At 38.4% G+C, this 21,047-nt stretch overlaps 1 protein-coding gene across 3 annotated transcripts in view; it reads left to right on the plus strand.

The window, feature by feature from the left end:
* tenm1 (teneurin transmembrane protein 1) overlaps window positions 1-21,047 on the plus strand; it is a 150,226-nt gene that overhangs the window by 5,489 nt on the left and 123,690 nt on the right. For 2 of the 3 annotated variants that reach the window (XM_048983521.1, XM_048983522.1), the window contains exons 2-3: window positions 8,968-9,200; window positions 18,308-18,568. In XM_048983521.1, coding sequence (XP_048839478.1) covers window positions 8,968-9,200; window positions 18,308-18,568 — 494 coding nt within the window. Of the gene's footprint in view, window positions 1-8,908; window positions 9,201-18,307; window positions 18,569-21,047 lie in introns of all 3 variants that reach the window. The other variant, XM_048983523.1, reaches the window with a different exon arrangement.

Raw genomic sequence — 21,047 nt, forward strand, 5'->3', positions numbered from 1 at the left:
CAGATGGAGTAACTTAAAATTTAACAAGCACAGAAACTATGGAACCTTAAGAAACACTAAATATTAAAAACATTAGGGAAGAATATTAACACAATTCAAAGCAGAACAAAAAGGCACGAGCAGGGTAAACCCAGCTCAAGGACACAAGGCAAATACAAAAACAGACACAAAGGAAAAATAGCAAAGCAGTAAATATTAAATAACAGGCTGCTGAACTGCTCACTCAACTCATTGAGCTATGTGGTAGCTTGGGGAACAGGGAAACACACTAGGGGCTGAAGGGCTTCAAGACAGAGAGGGGGTTAGCAGGATGAGCAGCAACACTTTCTGGCTGAAAGGAGACAAGACATATACAGTAGGACAGGGATGGACGGGCACCGGCTCTGACACTGAATTGTTCCCTGAAGGTGGTGCCATGTATCAGGATGATAATGCACCAATACACACAGCAAGATTGATTGACAGAGTGGTTCAAAGAACATGAAACTGAAGTTGAACATCTCCCGCGGCCTGCACAGATCTGAATATTGAGCCACTTTCCCATTGCATTGCAGTCCTGTAATATTAAGGAGAGTTATAAGAAATGTTAAATTATTAATATTATTATTCATTAGGGGGGCGGCATGGTGGTGCAGTGGTTAGCACTGTCGCCTCACACCTCTGGGACCCAGGTTCGATTCTCCGCCTGGGTCACATGTGTGTGGAGTTTGCATGTTCTCCCCATGTTGTTGTGGGGTTTCCTCCGGGTACTCCGGTTTCCCCCCACAGTCCAAAAATATGCTGAGGCTAATTGGAGTTACTAAATTGCCCATAGGTGTGCATGTGTGAGTGAATGGTGCGTGAGTGTGCCCTGCGATGGGCTGGCCCCCTATCCAGGGTTGTTCCCTGCCTCGTGCCCATTGCTTCCGGGGTAGGCTCCGGACCCCCCGCGACCCAGTAGGATAAGCGGTTTGGAAAATGGATGGATGGATGGATTATTCATTAGTCATATAAGTTTATCATAAAGGTAAAAACAATATGCTGTATGTGTCAACCTACTGTCATTGGAGTGTGTTCAGACAAGCTAAGCTCTCTTTGTGCTTTAAGCAAGTTCCATTTCTTCTGCCAGCCATGTGAAAACATAATAGTACTGGACTGACAGATACCCAGAGCTCAACCTGTGTGATGCCTTTGACCCTTGACTGAATTCGTAACACCCAAATGCAAGTAATGTCTAAAACAAATGAGCAACTGCCATCCTAGGTGATCCTTGACCAGTGATTTAATATTCACCACGTTATCAGTAGCTATGAATGCCAGTATTGTATTCTGACAAGTCCCATTCTTTAAGCTTTGTACGGTGCGCATTGTACAACGGTTAAAGAATGGGACTTGCTAGAAGACAAATTGGCATGCATAATTACTGATACTTTAGTGAATTAATTGCCGTGTGATTCTCTGGAAAGAAGTTTGTTCTTTCAACCAGGCACTTTGTACTGGGGATTTAATGTATGAATGATGTCCTTAAAGCACACCTTTTGCGAGTGTTGGTATTAGCTACTTCACCTCGTTTGTTTAAATCCAAAAACAGGCGCAGTTGTGTTTTTGGGCACAACAAGGTCACCCATTGCTCTCTTCTCCGTAAAGCAACACGTCTACAGTGTTTTCTGACAACACTGACGTAATCTCATCTTTTGGGGGAGATGCTCTTATCACAGAACTCTAGGAAGAGAAAAAAATAAAAAATTTAACCTAATAATGCAGTTTTGATGTTATATATATATATATTTAATGTAATTATATATATATATATATATATATATATATATATATATATATATATATATATATATATATATATTAACAGATGTGCATCTCCATCACTGAGGCTGATGCTATACACATCTCATTGTATTGGCAGCAATCCAATAAATTAAAGATGTGATACAATGTGATTTACCCCTATTGAGGTGCATTGTGATGTGACATGATTTGATTCAACACAATGTTAATCAAAGCAATATGATGTGATGCAAAAGGTACAGATACAGAAACAGTTTAGAGATGGGGAGTCAATCTAAATATAATATTATCGGTCAAAAATTACTGGTCACCATTCTAAATAATTATGGCATAGGGCCTCTATTAATAATTATATTTTAATAAGTCATATTTTACCAATGCAAAGATGTTAGAAACAATGCATCCCAAGTTCATCTCAAGTTATATCCGGTGCACATAATCGGAGCAGTCGCACTGTGAACTTTTGTGCCGGAGCGCCAATGCAAATTGGTGAATCTTACCATCCATAATGTTCAAGCTATGCAAATGATTTTACATGGTGGGCTAAACTGAAAAAAGAAACCTCAAAATAATAGAGGGAGCCTACATCTGCCCTCCTGTTTTCACATTTTATATAAACAGAAATAATCATCTAGTCTTTACTACTGTTTTTACTTTCCACTTTCAAAAATGCCATACCTGGCTATGGGGTGTAATAAACAAAAAAGGAAAAACACTATAGCAACAACATGCATTGGAACTTCATTATAGTTTGTTATAGAAATGCATGTAATAGACTACTGCATTCCTACTGTGACAGATACTGACCAAAAATAAAACTTATTCTTCAGTTTCATGTCAACTTGCCAGAGGCAAGACCAAATCTCAATTACTTTTTATAGTCATATAAATGTTAGAACAGATTTCACGTTACATTCAAATGGTGACTAAATAGCATGCCGTAGTGCCCATAATACCCCATATTCTTGCGGCACTTCCTGCTGAGCATGTGATCGTATTTTATGGTGGTGACTTTCTAATTCAAAGATTTGTTTGAGCATGATATGAAAAATAATACATATATGTCCTGTGTTAGATTCCCCCCAAAATAAATCATTTAAAGACTGTGAAGGGTTAAGGTCTTTTGTGCTACTTTCAGGTCCTGGTCTCTGGGTTCCCTATTCTTTTTCTTTATTGGCTATTGATGTTCCTGTCCTTTGTGTCATTGGCTGAGGCCTAAACACCTGCAGCCAATGAGGGACGTAACACATGTAATGTGTGCTTTAAGCATTAAACCATGGGGGACAGTGTACACCATGTAAATTTTGTATTATGTGTTTTTATACGTACAGTGGTATCTTGGAACACAAGCTAGATTCTTTCCAGAAGACTGGCTGAGTTGCAATTTGGTCGAGTTCCAAGTCAAATTTTCCCATAAGCAATAATGTAAATGACTTTAATGTCACAAAAGTAAGAACGAAATAATGTTAACTTGAAGTATACCCAACATGTTATATAATGTGTAAAGTTGAAATATTAGATGTTCTAAAAAAATAATGATAATGCAATAAATAGATAATGCTGTGGTGCACTTTGCATGAAAAATGTAGGAAGGAAGCTCTTTGGGTCTGTGACAACTGGTAGCACCTGCGTGGAATTATAAGTTAGAAATGACTTTATTCCTTTTGTGAAAGTGTTTACTTTATTCATTAAACCACTTACTGAGATACTTTGTCTTACTGTCACACACACGTCTTTTTTACACTATCTGATACTTGAAGTTGAACTTTACATGTTCCTTATCTCATATCTTTCTTTTGTACCATCTGATATTTGGACTTCATATGGTCTTTACACATTCTATTCTATTATTAAAATATTTTCTCTTTTATTGTTTTCCACAAGACCACACAAAATGTATGATGTTGATACAACATACTGTTTTTTTTGTAGCATCTAATATTTCAAATTTACACATTATATAACAGGCACACTAAAAGACAACATTATTTCATTCTTTTGTGACATATTTCTAATGTCACGTGTGGGCAATTATAATGGCATGCATAAATAATTTGTCTTTTAGCACAAACTTTTACAACTTACTGACAAATTTATGCAAATTGTTACCTTTTACTTCACTTGTTCTAATTTAGACATTATTCTGCATACAGTACCAGACAAAACAATGCACCGATTCATTGAAACTTTCACAAATTTTGAATTTCAGTGGTTATGATTAAAGTTCAGATTGCTATCATATGGTAATAACACATGAGATACAATACAGCAACCAATAATAATGCATTACAGACTGAACTCTTTGCCCTCGAATGGAAAAATGTTAGAACTTAGTACTGAAAGACCTTTTTTTAACATGTAGACCTACATTTGTGCCATGTTGATGCGGTATAAAAAAATGTATGTCACCAGGGGTTTTTTAAATGCATATTTTAACGGTACCTAAAGATGCTCCATTGGAAAGTGCCATGTCCAGATGTATAGAGGATGAAAAATACCATGTCTAGAGGGGGAAAAATGCCGTGTCAGGTTCTCTCGTTTTCCCCCGCAATGGCCTTCGATTCTCACAACCTGCATGGACGCAGAAAGTATAATCACAGTATTTATTATACTGTATATACTTCCTTTTTAAGTTCTACAGTTACTCTACTTTCCTCTATGGTTTGCCTGCTATCACTACTCACTTAGGGGCCATGATTACTATATCACTAAATGTACTGTAGCACAAAAAAAATTTGCACAAAACACAGCTTTCGAACATCAAACTTGGTCGAAAGGTACCGTGAGACTAGGAGCGATTCATACTGTAGGCATAAGAATCCCAGTAGATCCGTTTGCCTTTGTTTCAACCTATCACTTTTGTCTCAGTCCATGCAAGTTTTAGCAGGTCTGTTTTGTTTTGTCATGTTTCGGTCGAGTTGTGGTGAGATTTTTCTCGCCCGACCCGTTCAAGATCTGAATTGGTAGGGTTGAACACGTCTTGACCCATTTTAGCTGGAACAGTTACGCAGTGCACAGTGCAGTTACACTGTTGTTATGCTGTTGAGCAAAGCACTGGATCCTGTAATCATTGTGTTTGTTTACCTCCAAAGACCGAGAAGGAACATGCGATCACTAAACAATAAAAAATATGTCCAGTGGTAGTCTGATGTCTGCATTTTTTTTGGTAGTACCACCCCCTCATCACATTGCCCCCATGCCAAACCTCTTGATTCACAGGAAACACTGAGGTTTCATAATAATTTCAAAATAAATTCTGTTTTCCCTTTGTTCCAAAATTACACTGAACTATGAAACCAAAATCGAGGTTTGTGTAGGGGCATGAAGTTCGTCTATTTTGCCTCCTTAAGAGATCAGAGATGAGGATTCAAGTTTGGACTTGGACTCGAGTCACAACAGAGTCATTCTTAAATTGACTTCTGACTCGACTTGCAACTCGATATTTTTTTAACTCAGGCTCGACTCCGGCTCATTGATAGCGATGTGAGTCTTTAAGGTTCCATAGAAATTTCTAAACATGGAAAGCATTGAGTGTACAACTCTCCCCAAACCATAATGGAATTAAACACATCACGATGTGTGGCTGTACACAGAACATAGGAACTGGAGCTGGAGATGCACGATGTCAGCCGATACCGACAAACAACAGGTAATTTCTGTTTTGCCACAAGTACAAATCTGATCTGACAGATCAGGGGATATTCTGAGTGCTATTTCTAATTTTATTTTACATTAGACGGCACCACTTAGAAATAGGCGTTGCTTAACCTGTACACACACATGCACACACACACACATATATATATATATATATATATATATAGTGTTGTTTCACAGTGACACAGATTGACATAGATTGCCCTAAATCTGGTAATTTCCATAGTCACCTTTTTGTTTTTGACATACCCTTTCAAGTCAAGATTTTCTTAAATCTTGTAAAGTCACAGAAGGTGCTCCAGGGGCATGTGTGTGTCTGAAAAGGAGAGTGATTAATCATGTTTAACCATTCTGGTTAATTCAGAGTTAGTCTATTAAGCAAGATAAAATCACTTGTTTACAATATTCAGAACCACTTGCTTGGCAATATTCCTTGTTGTTTTGTAAGCAAGGAATTGGTATACTGTAAGTGAAAGAGCCTAGAGTTAAAAATTCTTTGATTTGTAAATACTGTTCTTGTTGACTGTAACTATGTCAAGATTCAGGATTCAAGAGCTTTATTCGTCACGTACTGTACACATTGTACACATACAACATGTAGTGAAATGTATCCCTGGTCACTCCGAGCAGCTGTGCATGATAAGAGAATAATAAAATATATAAAAATGACAATATAAAATAAAAAATATATGAAATATGTTCACCTGTACATAATCTATGCATAAGTGATAAGGTAAAAGTGGCTGTGCAATATAAATGCAATGTGCAGGAGACCTGAGATATGTACCGACAAGTGTGATGTCAGTGTTACAGTGACTGAAGAGTCACTGTAGAGTCTGGTGGGAGACCTAGGGGCACTGAGACTTGTCCTGGTTTAGGAGCCTGATGATATGGGGAAAAAAAGCTTCTCTTTGACCTTTCAGTTCTGGTGATAAGGCTGTGGAAACGATTGCCTGAGTTAAGCAGGCAAAACAGAAAGTTATTGGGTCTTTGAAGATTTTTGTTGCTCTGGTGCTACAGCCTAATACCATGTATATACTGTAAATAAGGATTTTTTTTGTTGTGCCAAAGGAACATTTACATGCAGTCGTGAAATTAAGTCTTTTCAGGAAATGTGAGGATTAGAGTCTGCATCTATTCCATATATTGTGTGATCGTCTTGAAAAAATAAAATGTCGTTTCCCATTTTGAAACAATTTGGGATGCTTTTTATCTCATAATCCCTCCCCATCTGCAAATTTTATCATTGCGGACCCAGAGAGTTGAGGGTGGCTTTGTGGAGAATAAAGAAAGGCCATTTATCAGGCGTCCGTGGAGCCCTTCATGTAACTTGTCTCAATTGCCTCGTTTCCACCAATGCAGTGCTGGTGCCTTTTTCCCAGTCTGGCACTGGTTCCACGTGTTTCCACTGCAAAAAAAATGACCCTGGGACAGAAAAAAACGGCTCCAGCATGGCACTACAGGAAAACTGGGCTCAGAATTTGGCATCGTAACGTCAGCGAAACTGGGACAGGCTACGCGTCAAAGCCTTCTGCATACCTGAAAATTCAATCCATAACTGATATAATTTTGTCTAATATCGCCGGTGCCAACAGAGAAACATCTTGCCAGCTTATTAGCGGAATAATATTACCTCACTTTTTTATTCTGTAAAAAACGAAAGATCAACCTGCTGGCCAGATTTAATAATAAAGTATAAATTTGTCACAGGTTGAATAAAAAAAATATTGTGGCATTCATGTGGTGAAGAGATCAGGAGGTGGACTGCAAAGTTTAGTTTTAAAAGACCAGTTCCTTGTTGGTGAAAATGAAAAAAATGTAATCATGTTCGCCAGATTTATGGCTGTTTTTCCATGTGCCACCACGAACTAGGACTAGGGCTAAGTGACATAATTAAATTCTCCCATGATACATTTCTTAAACTGCATTCACACACCCTGAAATACAGGTTACAAATAGCCAAATTGTTCTTGATTCTCTTTTAAAAAATCTGCCATAATGCATACTTTAATCAAGCATGGATATATTTCTGCAATTAATTTTTGAAATCTTAAGAAAGTTTGTCACAGACAACGTTTACCTATTTATTCTATTCCATAATGTTTTAGATACTTTGTCTATACCTTGTGATCTTTTTATAATGTTAATGAAACATAATATATAACAATGTTAATATAACATTAATATAACTATAATATATTCATGTAACAATTTTAACAATTAACAATGTTAATGTAACAATCTGGATGCTGAAATTTCTAATAACACTGAGGAGTAGAATGTTCCTTTTTGCCATTTTTGATGACCATACACTGTACAAAAAAATTACTTTGAGTAAAACCTCTATACAATCAATATCTTGGATGCCAGTGAAGATGCTGCCACTGGATGCATGCTAATTTATTTTTTCAGCCAACTACTGCAATCTAAATGTTTTCCCTAAATCCAGGAAGAACTATGGAATTGTGAATGCACCATATTTGAGCCACAACACAGACAAGCTATATTTTCACAGGGGGTGGCACATCCCTTCTCATTTGCTTTCTGCACAAGCTACAATATTGTCCTCAATTGTTAGGATGCTCAACTGGAGTATTGCTATCTGCATGGCATGTAAATGGCTCTTTAAAAAACTCCAACTGCCAATTAGTCAGGCAAGGCATTTTCTGAGTGAGCAATTAATAGCCTTTTGCAATGACACGTTGGAGACATGGCTATTTAAATGTACATTGTCCTTGTCGTATTTGTCTTAAATGCCATTAAATGTTGCCACTAGCCAAACATGCTGTATCAGCCGAATAGTTTGAATAGTTTTGAAAAGGTCTCTGAACATAAGAAAATATCTTTTGTTTATTCAGGGACAGTGTCTGAAATGCCACTGCAAAATTTTAATACCTGCCAGTATGTTGATGCAAAGGTCAATAGAAGCAGCTAGATGACATGAACACATTAAGGGAGTTTTAGAAAAGTCACTTGGTTCTTTTTCAGCACTAGTAGTGCCATACAGAACCATCTGAAGGTACTGTACAGAATAATAGCATTATAAGTGGACTTAGGATAAGGACCATACAATCCCAGCAATTTAATTTTATTATGCATCTTAATTGATTCTGCAGAACAGTTAATAAGGCTTGCCGCTTTATATGTTTACTGGCTGCTTTTTAATCATACTCCAAAACAGATTTTGAGAATCCCACATCACTTGACACTGGAATAATTCAAGTCCATGTCCAATTATCATGCTATTCGCTATCCTCATTCATTTTCTTGAAAGTACTGTATAATAGTCATAAGGTTAAGACCTTGGCTAACATCTATCTATACGTGTGTATGTCTGTCTGTCTGTCTGTGTCTGTTGGAATTGTATCTATCTCCTCAACTACTATAGTACTTAACACAGCATCATAACTTCATTTATATGTTGTGTGTTTTTTTTAAACTGATATCTCTCTTTGTACTTTGTCTCCAGGTTGCTGTTCCCCAGTCTGTGGATGTATGATCTTTGATTTTTTATTTTTTTTGATTAAGGCAATATTTTGGTGCCATGGAGCACATGGATTGTAAACCATACCAACCACTATCTGCACCACGACATGAAATGGAACAAAGCTACACTAGTTCTTCTGATGAGAGTGAGGATGGACAAAATCTGCACAAGTCCTACACCTCGAGGGAAACCCTGCCTGATTATGAACCAGAGCTGAGACTCAGCTACCGCAGCCATAATAAGAAGCAGACAACTCCAACTGAGCCTACGCAAGGTACAGTACATTATAAAACTCTATATTAACTGAAATTAATATGTAAACCAACTCTATATAACATAAAATACACATAGACATTTTTTTCTGAATAATTATTGATTATTTGATTGATTATTCTTTTTTTCCCCAGTAAGTTTCTGAAGATCTGTTTTAAAATATTAATCTTTATCTTTCAAAATCTTTACATACATTCTGTGGCTACTGAAGTAGGTACACCTGCTTGTTAACACAAATAGCCGGGTTCTTCAAGTAGCACACCATATGTCTGAAACCGATACATACAGTAAAGATGAGACCCAGAGGAGCAGTTACTGTGCGGCTAAGAATTGAAATGGCTAAGATGCATGATCTAAGCAATTTTGAACATCGTGACATTATTGGAGCCAGACGGGATGGTTTCAGAATGTCAGAAACAGCCAGCTTCCAGGGATTTACACAGACCTGCAGTCTCTAGGCATTAAACATAACGGTACAAACAAAACACATCCAGTCAGTGGCAGTCCTGTGCTCAAAGAATAATGGCCTGACTCGTTAAAGCTAACAGGTAGGACAGAGGTGCAAAAATAGCAGCTCTGTACCCCAGTGGTGTTCCATAAGGCATCTCTGAGCTCATAAACCCTTGAAGCCATTCAGCATCTGTACCTGATAAAGTGGCCACTGAGTGTACAGTATATAAATATAGGGTGTAGAATGGCATCAAAGTTCATTTGATATATTTGGGAATGAGGCAAAGGTGAACAAATATGCTCGTCACCGTCTTTAAGGCCATGATGCCGACATAATTTTCCGACAATATGCAGTTTCCCAGTGTAATGTTCTAGTTACTATGCAAATGAAAATTGTTTCTTAGGATTTTGAAGGTTGCAGCCATTTTTAAATTTGATTAGGTGACAGGAACGGTGGGGGAAGCAGCAGTACATCTTTGATGTTTATTTAAAAACACTTCGCATCTTTCTCCAAATCCCAGTGTCACATGGTTCCGTCCTCACAGTAGCTTTTTCTCAAGTTGAATTGAAACAGCAACCACCTACAAGTGTTGTGGGCAGTTTACCACTGGGTTGAGTATTATAGCATCTCAAGGTGACACAAGAGGAGAATCAACAGACTCTTTTCCTGTCAGTAACAGCAGGAAACTTCATGGGGCCTTACAGAGTCATGTTTATAAGATATTTTTTCTAGGAGTTTTATGGTGGTATGCCAATGCATAGGCTGGGCTTTTTGGCTGCTGTTTTTCCAATATGGCCACGGCCCTCAGTATGCTATCTGACTTTGAAATTGACTATAAAGCTGTGAGGAGTGTGTTGTTGGAGTTACTAGACGTTTGGCAGTGGAATACAACTTTACACTTCCTCAGCAGCAACTGTTGCAGGCATTGAGTGTTACCCTTTAGGTCATGCAACACGAAGTCCAGAAAAGAGACTATTTTTTACATTGGAGCCTGGTTAGCTGTGGATTTACAATGGAAGAAGTGATGAACGTTTGCTTTAAAGAGAAGGTCACTATTCTAGCAAGCACAACTGTCCTACTCAGATTTTTCGCCCACTTATAATGTTCCAGGAAAGGATGCTATTTGTAAACTCGGTGATCAGGATTTGTCAGATCTGTGTTAGATCCGTGTTTTTCTGATAAAATAAATGAAGTTAAATAGATAAACTTTGTCCGTCTTCTGTAGCCTTGAGATTCTGCATTTATCTTTTCGTTGTGTGATGTGATTTCAGTATTTAATTTATTTAATGTCTTTAATTTCTCCAGTAAAAATGAGGGAATTAGCCCATGAGTAGCCTTATGCACAGTCCTAGTGATCAGTAATATTAGAATGTGGGGTATGTTGGAGTTTGGATTCTGGGCTAGTCACTCTTTCTCTCGCTTCAGCTTATAAGATCCCTCTCATTGGACAAATTCTTCATACAATAATCTACATTATTGTTAATTCTGAAGGTGTCAGTCAGCTCTGCCGGGAAGTTGGTCTGGCACTCTTGCAAAATGCATAACTTGCACTGCTATATGAGATGACACTTCACTGTTTAGATGAACAGTTGTTTTATGTTCTCAGAAGTAGTGCTCCAGATGACCATCAGACAACCACAGGAAGAACTGAATATTCACATCATCGTCTACTTAGAGCAGGGCCTTTAACAGGGTCCCGAGCTAATTCCTGTATTTTTTTAAACATTCACAGTCAAATATGAGACATTGTCTTGGAGAGGTGTTAGCACTGGTCTGGTTCGTGTCACCTGAGAAGTTGAGTTTAGGGAAATAGACAAGGGTTTGGTTTTATTCATAGTTTTGTGAATCTAACTTTTCTGCTGTCTTCTAAGCAATTATGTAAGTTGCTCTGGATAAGAGCATCTGCTAAATGCCATAAATGTAAATGTACATTTTACCAATGATTTAAAGGAGAAGATTTAGAAACATTTACGAAACAAATATTGCACTGGGAAAGATTTTACTCACAACAGTATATTTTAGGGTATTTTCTTCGTAATTGACACTTTGCAGTTCTGGAAAATTACGAATTAATATCAAAATTCCACTTTGTGGCCTTATTAACATGTTCTGAGCAATTTGATTAGATACAAACGTAAAACAAATTACATATTCAAACATAGGCCTAGTTCAGGATGCAGTCACTATGGAACTAATACACTTGTTGGGCAGCAAACTCACCATCAATGATTCTAGTGCTTTTATTGCATTTTCTGGGGATTTCAATCATATTTCACTCGCCTACCTCATCACCAGTTTTTACCAGTTTATGGACAGTACTACAAGAGGAAACAGGACACTGGGCTTGCTATGTGCCAGCAGCAGAACCCATAATTCAACAACTGCCAGTCAGCACCAGGGCTGTGAAGAAATGGATTAATCAGGCTGAGGAGACTCTGTGGGATGGCTAAGAGGAGACAAATTGGGGCATTCACTGTGAGTCATGCAGGGAGGATACTAAGGGCCTTAACCACTGTGTCATGCGCTATATCCTCTTTTGTGTGGATAACACAGTCCCCATGTAGACAGTGTGCTGTTTTCAGAATAAAAATGCATCAATGAATAACAATTAGTTAGTGTTAGTTAATTTGACTTACTTTTTAAAAGCATAATCTATCTAACTAATTGAACCATAGATATGATTGTTTCACATGAATTGCTTTCAACATTTATGTTAATTTTCCTTCGAAGCCAAGATAAATGGATCCCATAGTCGTCCATAGATGCCGTGCTTCACTGAAAGTCTATGAAAGATTCTTGTACGCTTTGTCTAAATGGAGAATAGACTAAAGGTCTATTGGTCTGTATGCCTCAACGATGCGTTTTTGGAGACCCCCTGGATGCAGTGCTTCACTGGGAGTCTCTGAGAGCTTCGTACATAGGTTTTGCGTCGGCAGCATTGATTAGATAGATAGACTTGCAGTCACATATTTTAAATCTGCCTGGAAGCCTGGTTTTTCCGCGTGTTTTTAAGACGTCTTGAAAACACAGGATAAATTCCGAATCACGTTAATGCTCACAATTGATTCATTCTGTGTCATGCAGGGGCACAGAAGCGTTTTGTTGCAAAACAGAGTGACAGATTCATCCGTCATCTTTCACTACTGGCATTTGTAAATATTTTAAGTATTGTCGTTATTGAGTTTCATTGTTTAATTTTCAGTGAAAGTTCAGTGATTTTTCGTAAGGTAGTTTTGTAGTTCACTAACTAAGCTATCTGTACAGTGTGTACGAAGTGGTCAAATTGCTGGCATGACAGAATAATAGATCATTACCTGCAAAAAGAAAGGAGAGAGAATTTATATTAGTAGCTGACTAACTAAAATAAGAAAATAAAGCCCTTTTTTGGTTATAATGCAAACTGTTGACACTGTGCTTCACTCATGTCATTCACCCATGTCAAAAGTCAACATTCACCATTGACGATGACAAACACAAAAGACACAAATATAACGCAACCGTTGTTATTGATAACAGTATTGTCAATGAGGTTTTGTAACTGTCACACCCTGAGGGGCGGGGAGCATGCAGCAGCAGGAAATTGGCTTACGCCCCTCCTGCACTATAACCCTAAGTTAAAAGCATGAACCGTATCATTTTCCATTCCAGAAACCGAGACTAGACTATCTCAGTGACAATGAATGTTAAGGATAGGGATGAAAAGCTTTCATAGTAAACCATGTAAAAATCCTAACGGTTAGTGTTACCTGTCATGCCCGGCTTGTCCGCTCCTCGTGTGTGCCATGCCCTCTTATTACCCACGTGTGCTTCCCTGATCGTCTCCTGCTGTGTCCGCTTTCTTTGGTTAGTCTTTGTGTATTTAAGTCCTGGTCTGACCTGTTCCCCTTGTCCGTCATTGTAGTTAGTTGTGGTAAATGTCTCCTGGTCCCTTTTCCCCAATAACACCCCGTAGTTTGCCCCGATTTCGCCTGTCTCGCCTGCTTTTTGCACGCCTGCCCGCACGATCACCGCTCTCCCCGCCGTGATCGTGACATCACCGTTACAAATTTTAATTATCATTAAAAACCATAGTTGATTACCACCCTTTGAAAAACTCATGTTAAATACTGTCCAGCAACAGTCTGCCAGACACATGCACAGCATGCACTGTAGGCTTATTTGTGACATTGAAAAAACATAGTGGAAAGCAGTGACATTGGCCAGGAGATTTTTCAGCCTTCTGAGAGAACTAAGTGAAGTCTGGTCGTATTTTGATTTTTATAAGAGTGCTGTGGGAGACTTGATTGAACGACACTTCAAATCTTATGAGTCATATTCATGGCCATTACCCACTACTTTACAGCGAGCATTAGATTTGTTTACATATGATTTTATTGTTACATATATATTGATTTGTTTATAATGATTGTGTTGTTTTTATATGCATATGATTTGCTACTTTTCAGGAAAAAAGCTTCTTTAAGAAGTTAAAGCCTTCTGCTCAGTCACGACCAGTGCTGTGAAATCTTGCAAGTTTAAAAATTAATTCATGGAATTTTTTCAAGTACAAATGCCTACATCTTTATTTAATATTGCATTTGTAACAGTGGACAGAACAATGCATTGTAACACAGGCTTTATATGTGTCTTTAGGTCTTTTCTTCTTGCACCAGTACAACCACTCCTTGTTTAGCAAATGAGTTATTTTCCAACTAGCAGGTCGTTAAGTGAAATGATCACTAAGTACAGTAGGGGTGTAAATCATTGGCTCCAGGGCAATTCAATTAGATTATCATTAAAAACAATCAGTCCATCCATCCATCCATGCTCTAAACCACTTATCCTCCTGGGTTACAGCTATGGGCATGAGGCAGGGAACAACCCAGGACAGGGAACCAGCCCATCACAGGGCACACTCACACACCATTCACTCACACATGCACACCTACGGGCAATTTAGTAACTCCAATTAGCCTCAGCATGTCTTTGGACTGTGGGGGGAAACCGGAGTACCCGGAGGAAACCCCACGACGACTTGGGGAGAACATGCAAACTCCACACACATGTAACACGGCGTTGGTGTACATGTAACACTCCACACACGGGTCCCAGAGGTGTGAGGCAACAATGATAACCACTGTACCACCATGCTACCCCCTAAAAACTCTTTCATTTCAATCAAAGTCTGATTGGATGATTATTTTGATAACCTAAATTCAGACCTCTTTTAACTTTGTTGTAAAGGAATCACAATAATACAATGGGAACTTAATTACACATATTTATATGTATATATGTATGTATGTATGCATGTGTGTGTGTGTGTGTGTGTGCGTGTATGTTTGTGTGTTTGTGTGTATATATATATATATATATATATATATATGTGTATATATGTTTGTGTGTATGTTTGTGTGTATATATATATATACAGTATGTGTATATATGTTTGTGTGTGTGTGTATGTTTGTGTGTATATATATATATACAGTATGTGTATATATGTGTGTGTGTGTATATGCGTGTGTGTGTGTGATGTTCACGAGTCAAAAAATTTGAGTCCAAGTCAAGTCTGAAGTCTCTGACTTAGAATCCGAAGTCTCAAGTCTCCTTCGTGGTTCCAATATGACATTACTGCTTATCAACAATGTAATTGCCTATTTGGTTTTTTTTCTATTGGTAACCCATGTGACTAATGAGAATCACCACTTGAACAGTTCAGAAACTGCATGTCTCATAGTTCCTTAGGCTTATACACATTTTCAAAGTAATCGCTATTTGAAATGCCTTTGAAGCAATAACATTTTGTAATATCATAAACATTTTCCTAATGTAGATTTTAAAACTAATTCTTTCTCAAAAATAACATTATGATGAAGACATCCCTTGAGCAGAACAGGTAAACTTTAGTTTGAACAGTTACAAACATAGCCCAAAGAGGGTCCAAGATTGGTAACAGCAGTCAACTATGTACACACATACTGTACACATGCACTCACGCACACACACACACACACACACACACACACGCACCCACACACACACACATCTGAAACCTTTAACAATGTGACTAACAAAAAAGAAGCTTAACCCTTAAGGGGTTAAGGTCGTCATGTTGGGATTAGAGTCCCCACAAAAACATAATTACAAACCTGTGTGTGTGTGTTTTGCGTGGAAGTGTTCCTGGGTGATATTTGCTTATCTTCAAACATCGGAGTGAAGTTACATTGTTATGTATTTTGTAGAACACTAAAGATCTACAGTATCTATGGGCCAGATTTACTGTTGAGTTATATACATGTTGTGGCAAAGTACTTTGAGATGGTAATTGAGATCAGCCAGCAATGTAACTCCATCTGAAAACTTTTTAGACACATACAGACAGGCCTTCTGTTAATGGGTGATCAACCAATGGAGTCATCTCCATTATTTTAGAAGTTGTATCTTTAGCCCTGGTGCTACTAACTTTGAATATTGATTAAATATCAGCCAGCAACACTGGCCAAGACTGACACATCTGCCCGATGAATTGAACAAATATCAACCAATACCAGTATGTTAACTGATAAGTCGTGCTTCTCTAAGGCTAACATTACTTTTTACTTAGCTAGCTATTTAGCTACCTCACAGTTTTGATTGTTGCAGTAAAAAAGTTTTTTTGTGCTACAGAATAGGGGTGTTTCCCAAAAACACTGTAGTGCAAATATCAGCAAGTAACAATTTATTTATGAATATTAATGAGCCTTCCCCTGTAAATCTTCATTTCAGAAATCCGCAACCCATTGCTTTATATGTCTACTTGCAGCACATGAAATCGAGAGTGCCCAGCATAGTAGGAGTATCTTTATTTTGCCCCCAAAAAACTGACGCTGGAAGATGCTGATGTCAGCAGATAAATGTATTGAATCGGCACCTTAATTTTTGATTTATCGTGATGCATCTTTCCATCCCTATCGCTGAATGAAAATCACAGTACATGTGGTGTGACTGCAACTGTCTTCATGTGTTTCACAACATTTTGTACATTTCACTTCAAAGATCTCTCTCACTCCGGCATGTATTGGTGTCAGGCATATGGAATTTGGTCATAAATGTGTGCATTGGTTGGAAAATTATATTCTCATACTTGAGAAAGGTCACTAACTGAGGTAGTTGATAAACGAGGAGTAATTGCATCATGTTGTACTGGTGGATAAACTAGATGTGGGACAAAACGCTAGATGTGGAACAGACGAAACAATTCCTTCGGGGTCCTGTCTGCTCCGGACTGTCACAAACACTACTTCCAGTGTCATCATATAGCAGATGACCTGTTCCGCTAGGAAAAGAATTGACACATTGTGGTTTAACTAGAGATAAGATCCGTTCAGTATCTGACATATGATTCACATAAAAAATAAGAACTGTGTGACAGCTGAGACTGCATCTCAAAATGCAAAACTCATTATGAACAAGCTACACCAAATATGCCGTCATACTTAAACAATTCACTTCGTTCTAGCACTTGTCTTGAGGCATATTTACTTTCTTCTTTATTCCACATACTGTAGGATTCCACATTGTTACTTTTTTGTTTATTCCGCACTGGAAATTAACAAATGGGACTATGGGGTTTTTTGTTGTTCTTTGTGTCCTTGTCTTTCCTTCTTCTGTCTCAGGCTCGCATGCATTTTTCAGGTATAACCTGTCGAAAACGTCTGGTTTTCTTCCAAAATCTTGCACAGAATAGAAAGAAAGTAGTCCTAGGAGAAGTAAGGATGGGCACTCTTTGTAACATAATTAGGCACAACAGAATCACCAAATAATTGATTTTTCATCTGTTCTTCCTCTGTAATCTTAAGTACAGGGTTATACAAGTGACATATATTAGACATTGGGTACAAGCACTGCACGTATTTCTTACTAATAAAAAAACGTGGGATTTGTGTAAGAGAGAAAGATGCACATTTCTTCAGAATGCAAAAATGAAAATCATGTTCTCGTCAGAATGGGAATGGGGGGACACTTCAGGTATAGCCCTCCAGGCCTCAAAGGGCTTATTTGTTAAATCAAAACAGATAATTGTAATCTGTAATTGTGATAACAGCTAATAAAAATAAAATGACCAAAAGGGGTCAAACAGAAGGCAGTGAGGAACAACTAGGCAGGACCGGGACAAATCTACACATGGCAAGAGTCAGAACTACCAAAACCACTAAGCATGTTAAACATCCACAATGACTATAATGACACAATGACTATAATTCACACCCCACCCCACCCCCGCACTTGTGTACATATCTCTGTACATTTTGTACATATCTCTGTACATCTTTATTTATTTCCAAAACTTTTGTACATTTGTATTTATATCTTTGTGTATCTACCTGCTCCTATTGTTCTATATTACGTTTTTGTGCAAGAGCTCTGTAACACCTAAATTTCTCATTCGTGGGATAATAAAGGTTTATTCTATTCTATTCTAAACTGGGGAATATGACAAGGGTAGGCACATAAATACAGAGATAATGAGGAACCAACAAGAGGTAGGTCTGAGTAATTGACACATGAGGGCTGGAAACAATGAAGGAAATTGGGAAGATATGGGATGGCCAGTGACATCTGCTGGCCAAACAGGAACATGATGGGGCTGACGGGGATAGATCCTGACAGTATTGCTTTCTCTTTTTAACCTATAGGACTAGGATTCTGTGTATCACCCCAGCTGATGCACCTCAACTTTGACATAGGACTCCAGCTGGCCTCCCAGCAAGACTACCCCTTGGGAATTGGCTCTGACGTTGATACTGAAACAGAAGCCGGTCCTTCACCTGACCATGCCTTACACCTCTGGATGCGGGAGATCAAATCAGAACACAGCTCCTGTCTGTCAAGCCGGGCCAACTCAGTACTGTCTCTCACTGACACAGAACAGGAGAGGAAGTCCGATGGAGAGAACGGTATGGCAATGTCAAAGGCAGGGAATTTTGTGTTAATGCTTTTATTTGGTTTACATATATTATCAAGCATTTCTTTGCATAAAGAGTGGTATACAGTCTTGTGTCACATTACCCAACAAATCACCATAGAACATCTCTTTTTTTGTATAGAGATAGCATACAAAACATACTAAAGCCCAGTATGACTGAAATTTACATTGTGTTTTTATAATAGGATTAAATTAAATTGAATTGAATATGGTTCCCAGTTACTGGAAGATTGCCAACGCAGGAGCGGGGGGGCTCTATATGGCACAGAGGAATGTGCATCAAGTGCAGCTTTTCTGCCGCAGTTCTGTCTAATAATGATTGGATGTGTTGTGTCTGCCCATGTGAAGCTTGGTGCAGAATTAGTGCATGTTATTCCTAATGACAGCCATACAAGGTTTTGAATACAAATACACTGCAAGGCAGAAGTTTGGGCCCACGCTCTGATATATATATATATATATATATATATATATATATATATATATATATATATTTTTTTTTTTTTTTTTAATAAATGATATACCGGCTTTTGAAATTTTTATTACAGGAAAATATTAGAAATATTTCAAACAAATGCAACTGACTGGTTTTTAGTATTTTATAGCTTGTAGTAACACATTATTTAGCCACAAAGGCTGAAACTGGTTTTGAGTGCAAAGGTGGGCCCAAACGTCTATCCTATAATGTATATTGGTGTATATTCATTTCAGAAGATTACTAAACGTTGGTAGGGGTAGCACGGTTGGGTAGTGCTTATTGCTCTTGCCTCACGCCTCTGGGACAAATCTCCATCAAGGCTCAGTGTATGTGGAGTTTGCGTGTATTCCCATGTCATTGTGGGGTTCCCTCTGGTTCTTTGGTTTTCTCCCACAGTCCAAATACTTGGTGAGGTGAATCAGTTTATATGCGTGTGTGAGTAAATAGCGTGAGAGTGTGCCCCGCAATGCGTTGGCGCCCCATCCTGTGTTACTCCGTGCCTTGTGCCCATAGGCTTCAGACCCCCTGTAAAGGACAAGCAGGTACAGAATTTGGATGTATGGGTGGACTAAATATTGGTACAATGGAGGAAAATTATTTCTTTTTACTTGTTTGTTGTATAATAACTAAGTACTTTAGAGCACCTTTCTAGAACAAATGTCACAGAGTGTTTCACAAGAAATAACACGATGATATTCAAACATCAACAGAAGGCCAGTCTGTACATAAAAATTTTCAGACGCCATTTAAACAAGTGCATGTTATTGGCTTATCTGATGACCATGGGCAGGCTGGTCCACGGCCAAGGGCCAGCAACCGCGAAAGTGCTGTCAGCCCTGGTCTTAAACTGGAACCTGGGAGTAATAAGAAGGTTCTGCTTAGAAGACCCAAGTGTCCTGTTTGCTGAGTATGGGGTCAAAAGATCACTGATAAAAGTGGATGATTGATTGATAAGTGCATTATAAGTAAGAAAAAGAATATTAAAATCGTTTCTATATTTTACTGGGAGCCAGTGAAGAAAAAAGCCCGAAGAGGAGAAATACACAGATCAGCCATAACATTACTACCCCTGACAAGTGAAGTGAATATCATTAATTATCTCATTACAATGGCACCTGTCAAAGGGGCCATTATATAGTAGGCAAGTGAACAGTCTGTTCTTGAAGCTGATGCAATTTCAGTAAAGAAAATCAGAAAAATGGGCAAGAGTAAAGATCTTAGTGACTTTGACAAGGGCCAAATTGTGATGCCTAGACAACCAGGTCAGACCATCTCTAAAACAGCAGTTCTTGTAAGGTGTTCTCTGAGTGGATTGGTCAGTACCTAACAAAACCAGTGCAAGAATGCCAACCAGTAAACCAGCGATAGGGTCATTGGCACCCTAGGCTCAGGGGTGCCCAAGGGTAATGATGGCTAGCTGGTATTGTCTGATCCGGTCCTACAGTACAGCTACAAATTGCTGAAGAAAGTTACAGTAATGGTGCCTATCATGCGAAGGTGTCAGAACACACAGTGCATTGCAGCTTGCTGCTTATGCGGCCGCAGAAAGGTCAAAGTGCCAGTGCTGATCCCTGTCCACTGCCGAAAGCACTGACAATGGACATGTAAGCATCAGAACTGGACCATGGAGCAATGGAAGAAGGTGGCCTGGTCTGATGAATCGCATGTGAAACTCATCACATACAGTCAGGTCCATAAATATTGGGACATCGACACAATTCTAATCTTTTTGGCTCTATACACCACCACAATGGATTTGAAGTGAAACGAACAAGATGTGCTTTAACTGCAGACTTTCAGCTTTAATTTGAGGGTACTTACATACAAATCAGGTGAACGGTGTAGGAATTACAGCAGTTTGTATATCTGCCACCCACTTTTTACGGGACCAAAAGTAATGGGACAATTGGTTGCTCAGCTGTTCCATGGCCAAGTGTGTGTCATTCCCTCATTATCTAATTTACAAGGAGCA

Source organism: Brienomyrus brachyistius, chromosome 18, assembly GCF_023856365.1.
Source record: "Brienomyrus brachyistius isolate T26 chromosome 18, BBRACH_0.4, whole genome shotgun sequence".
In the NCBI taxonomy this organism is placed as follows: Eukaryota; Metazoa; Chordata; class Actinopteri; order Osteoglossiformes; family Mormyridae; genus Brienomyrus; species Brienomyrus brachyistius.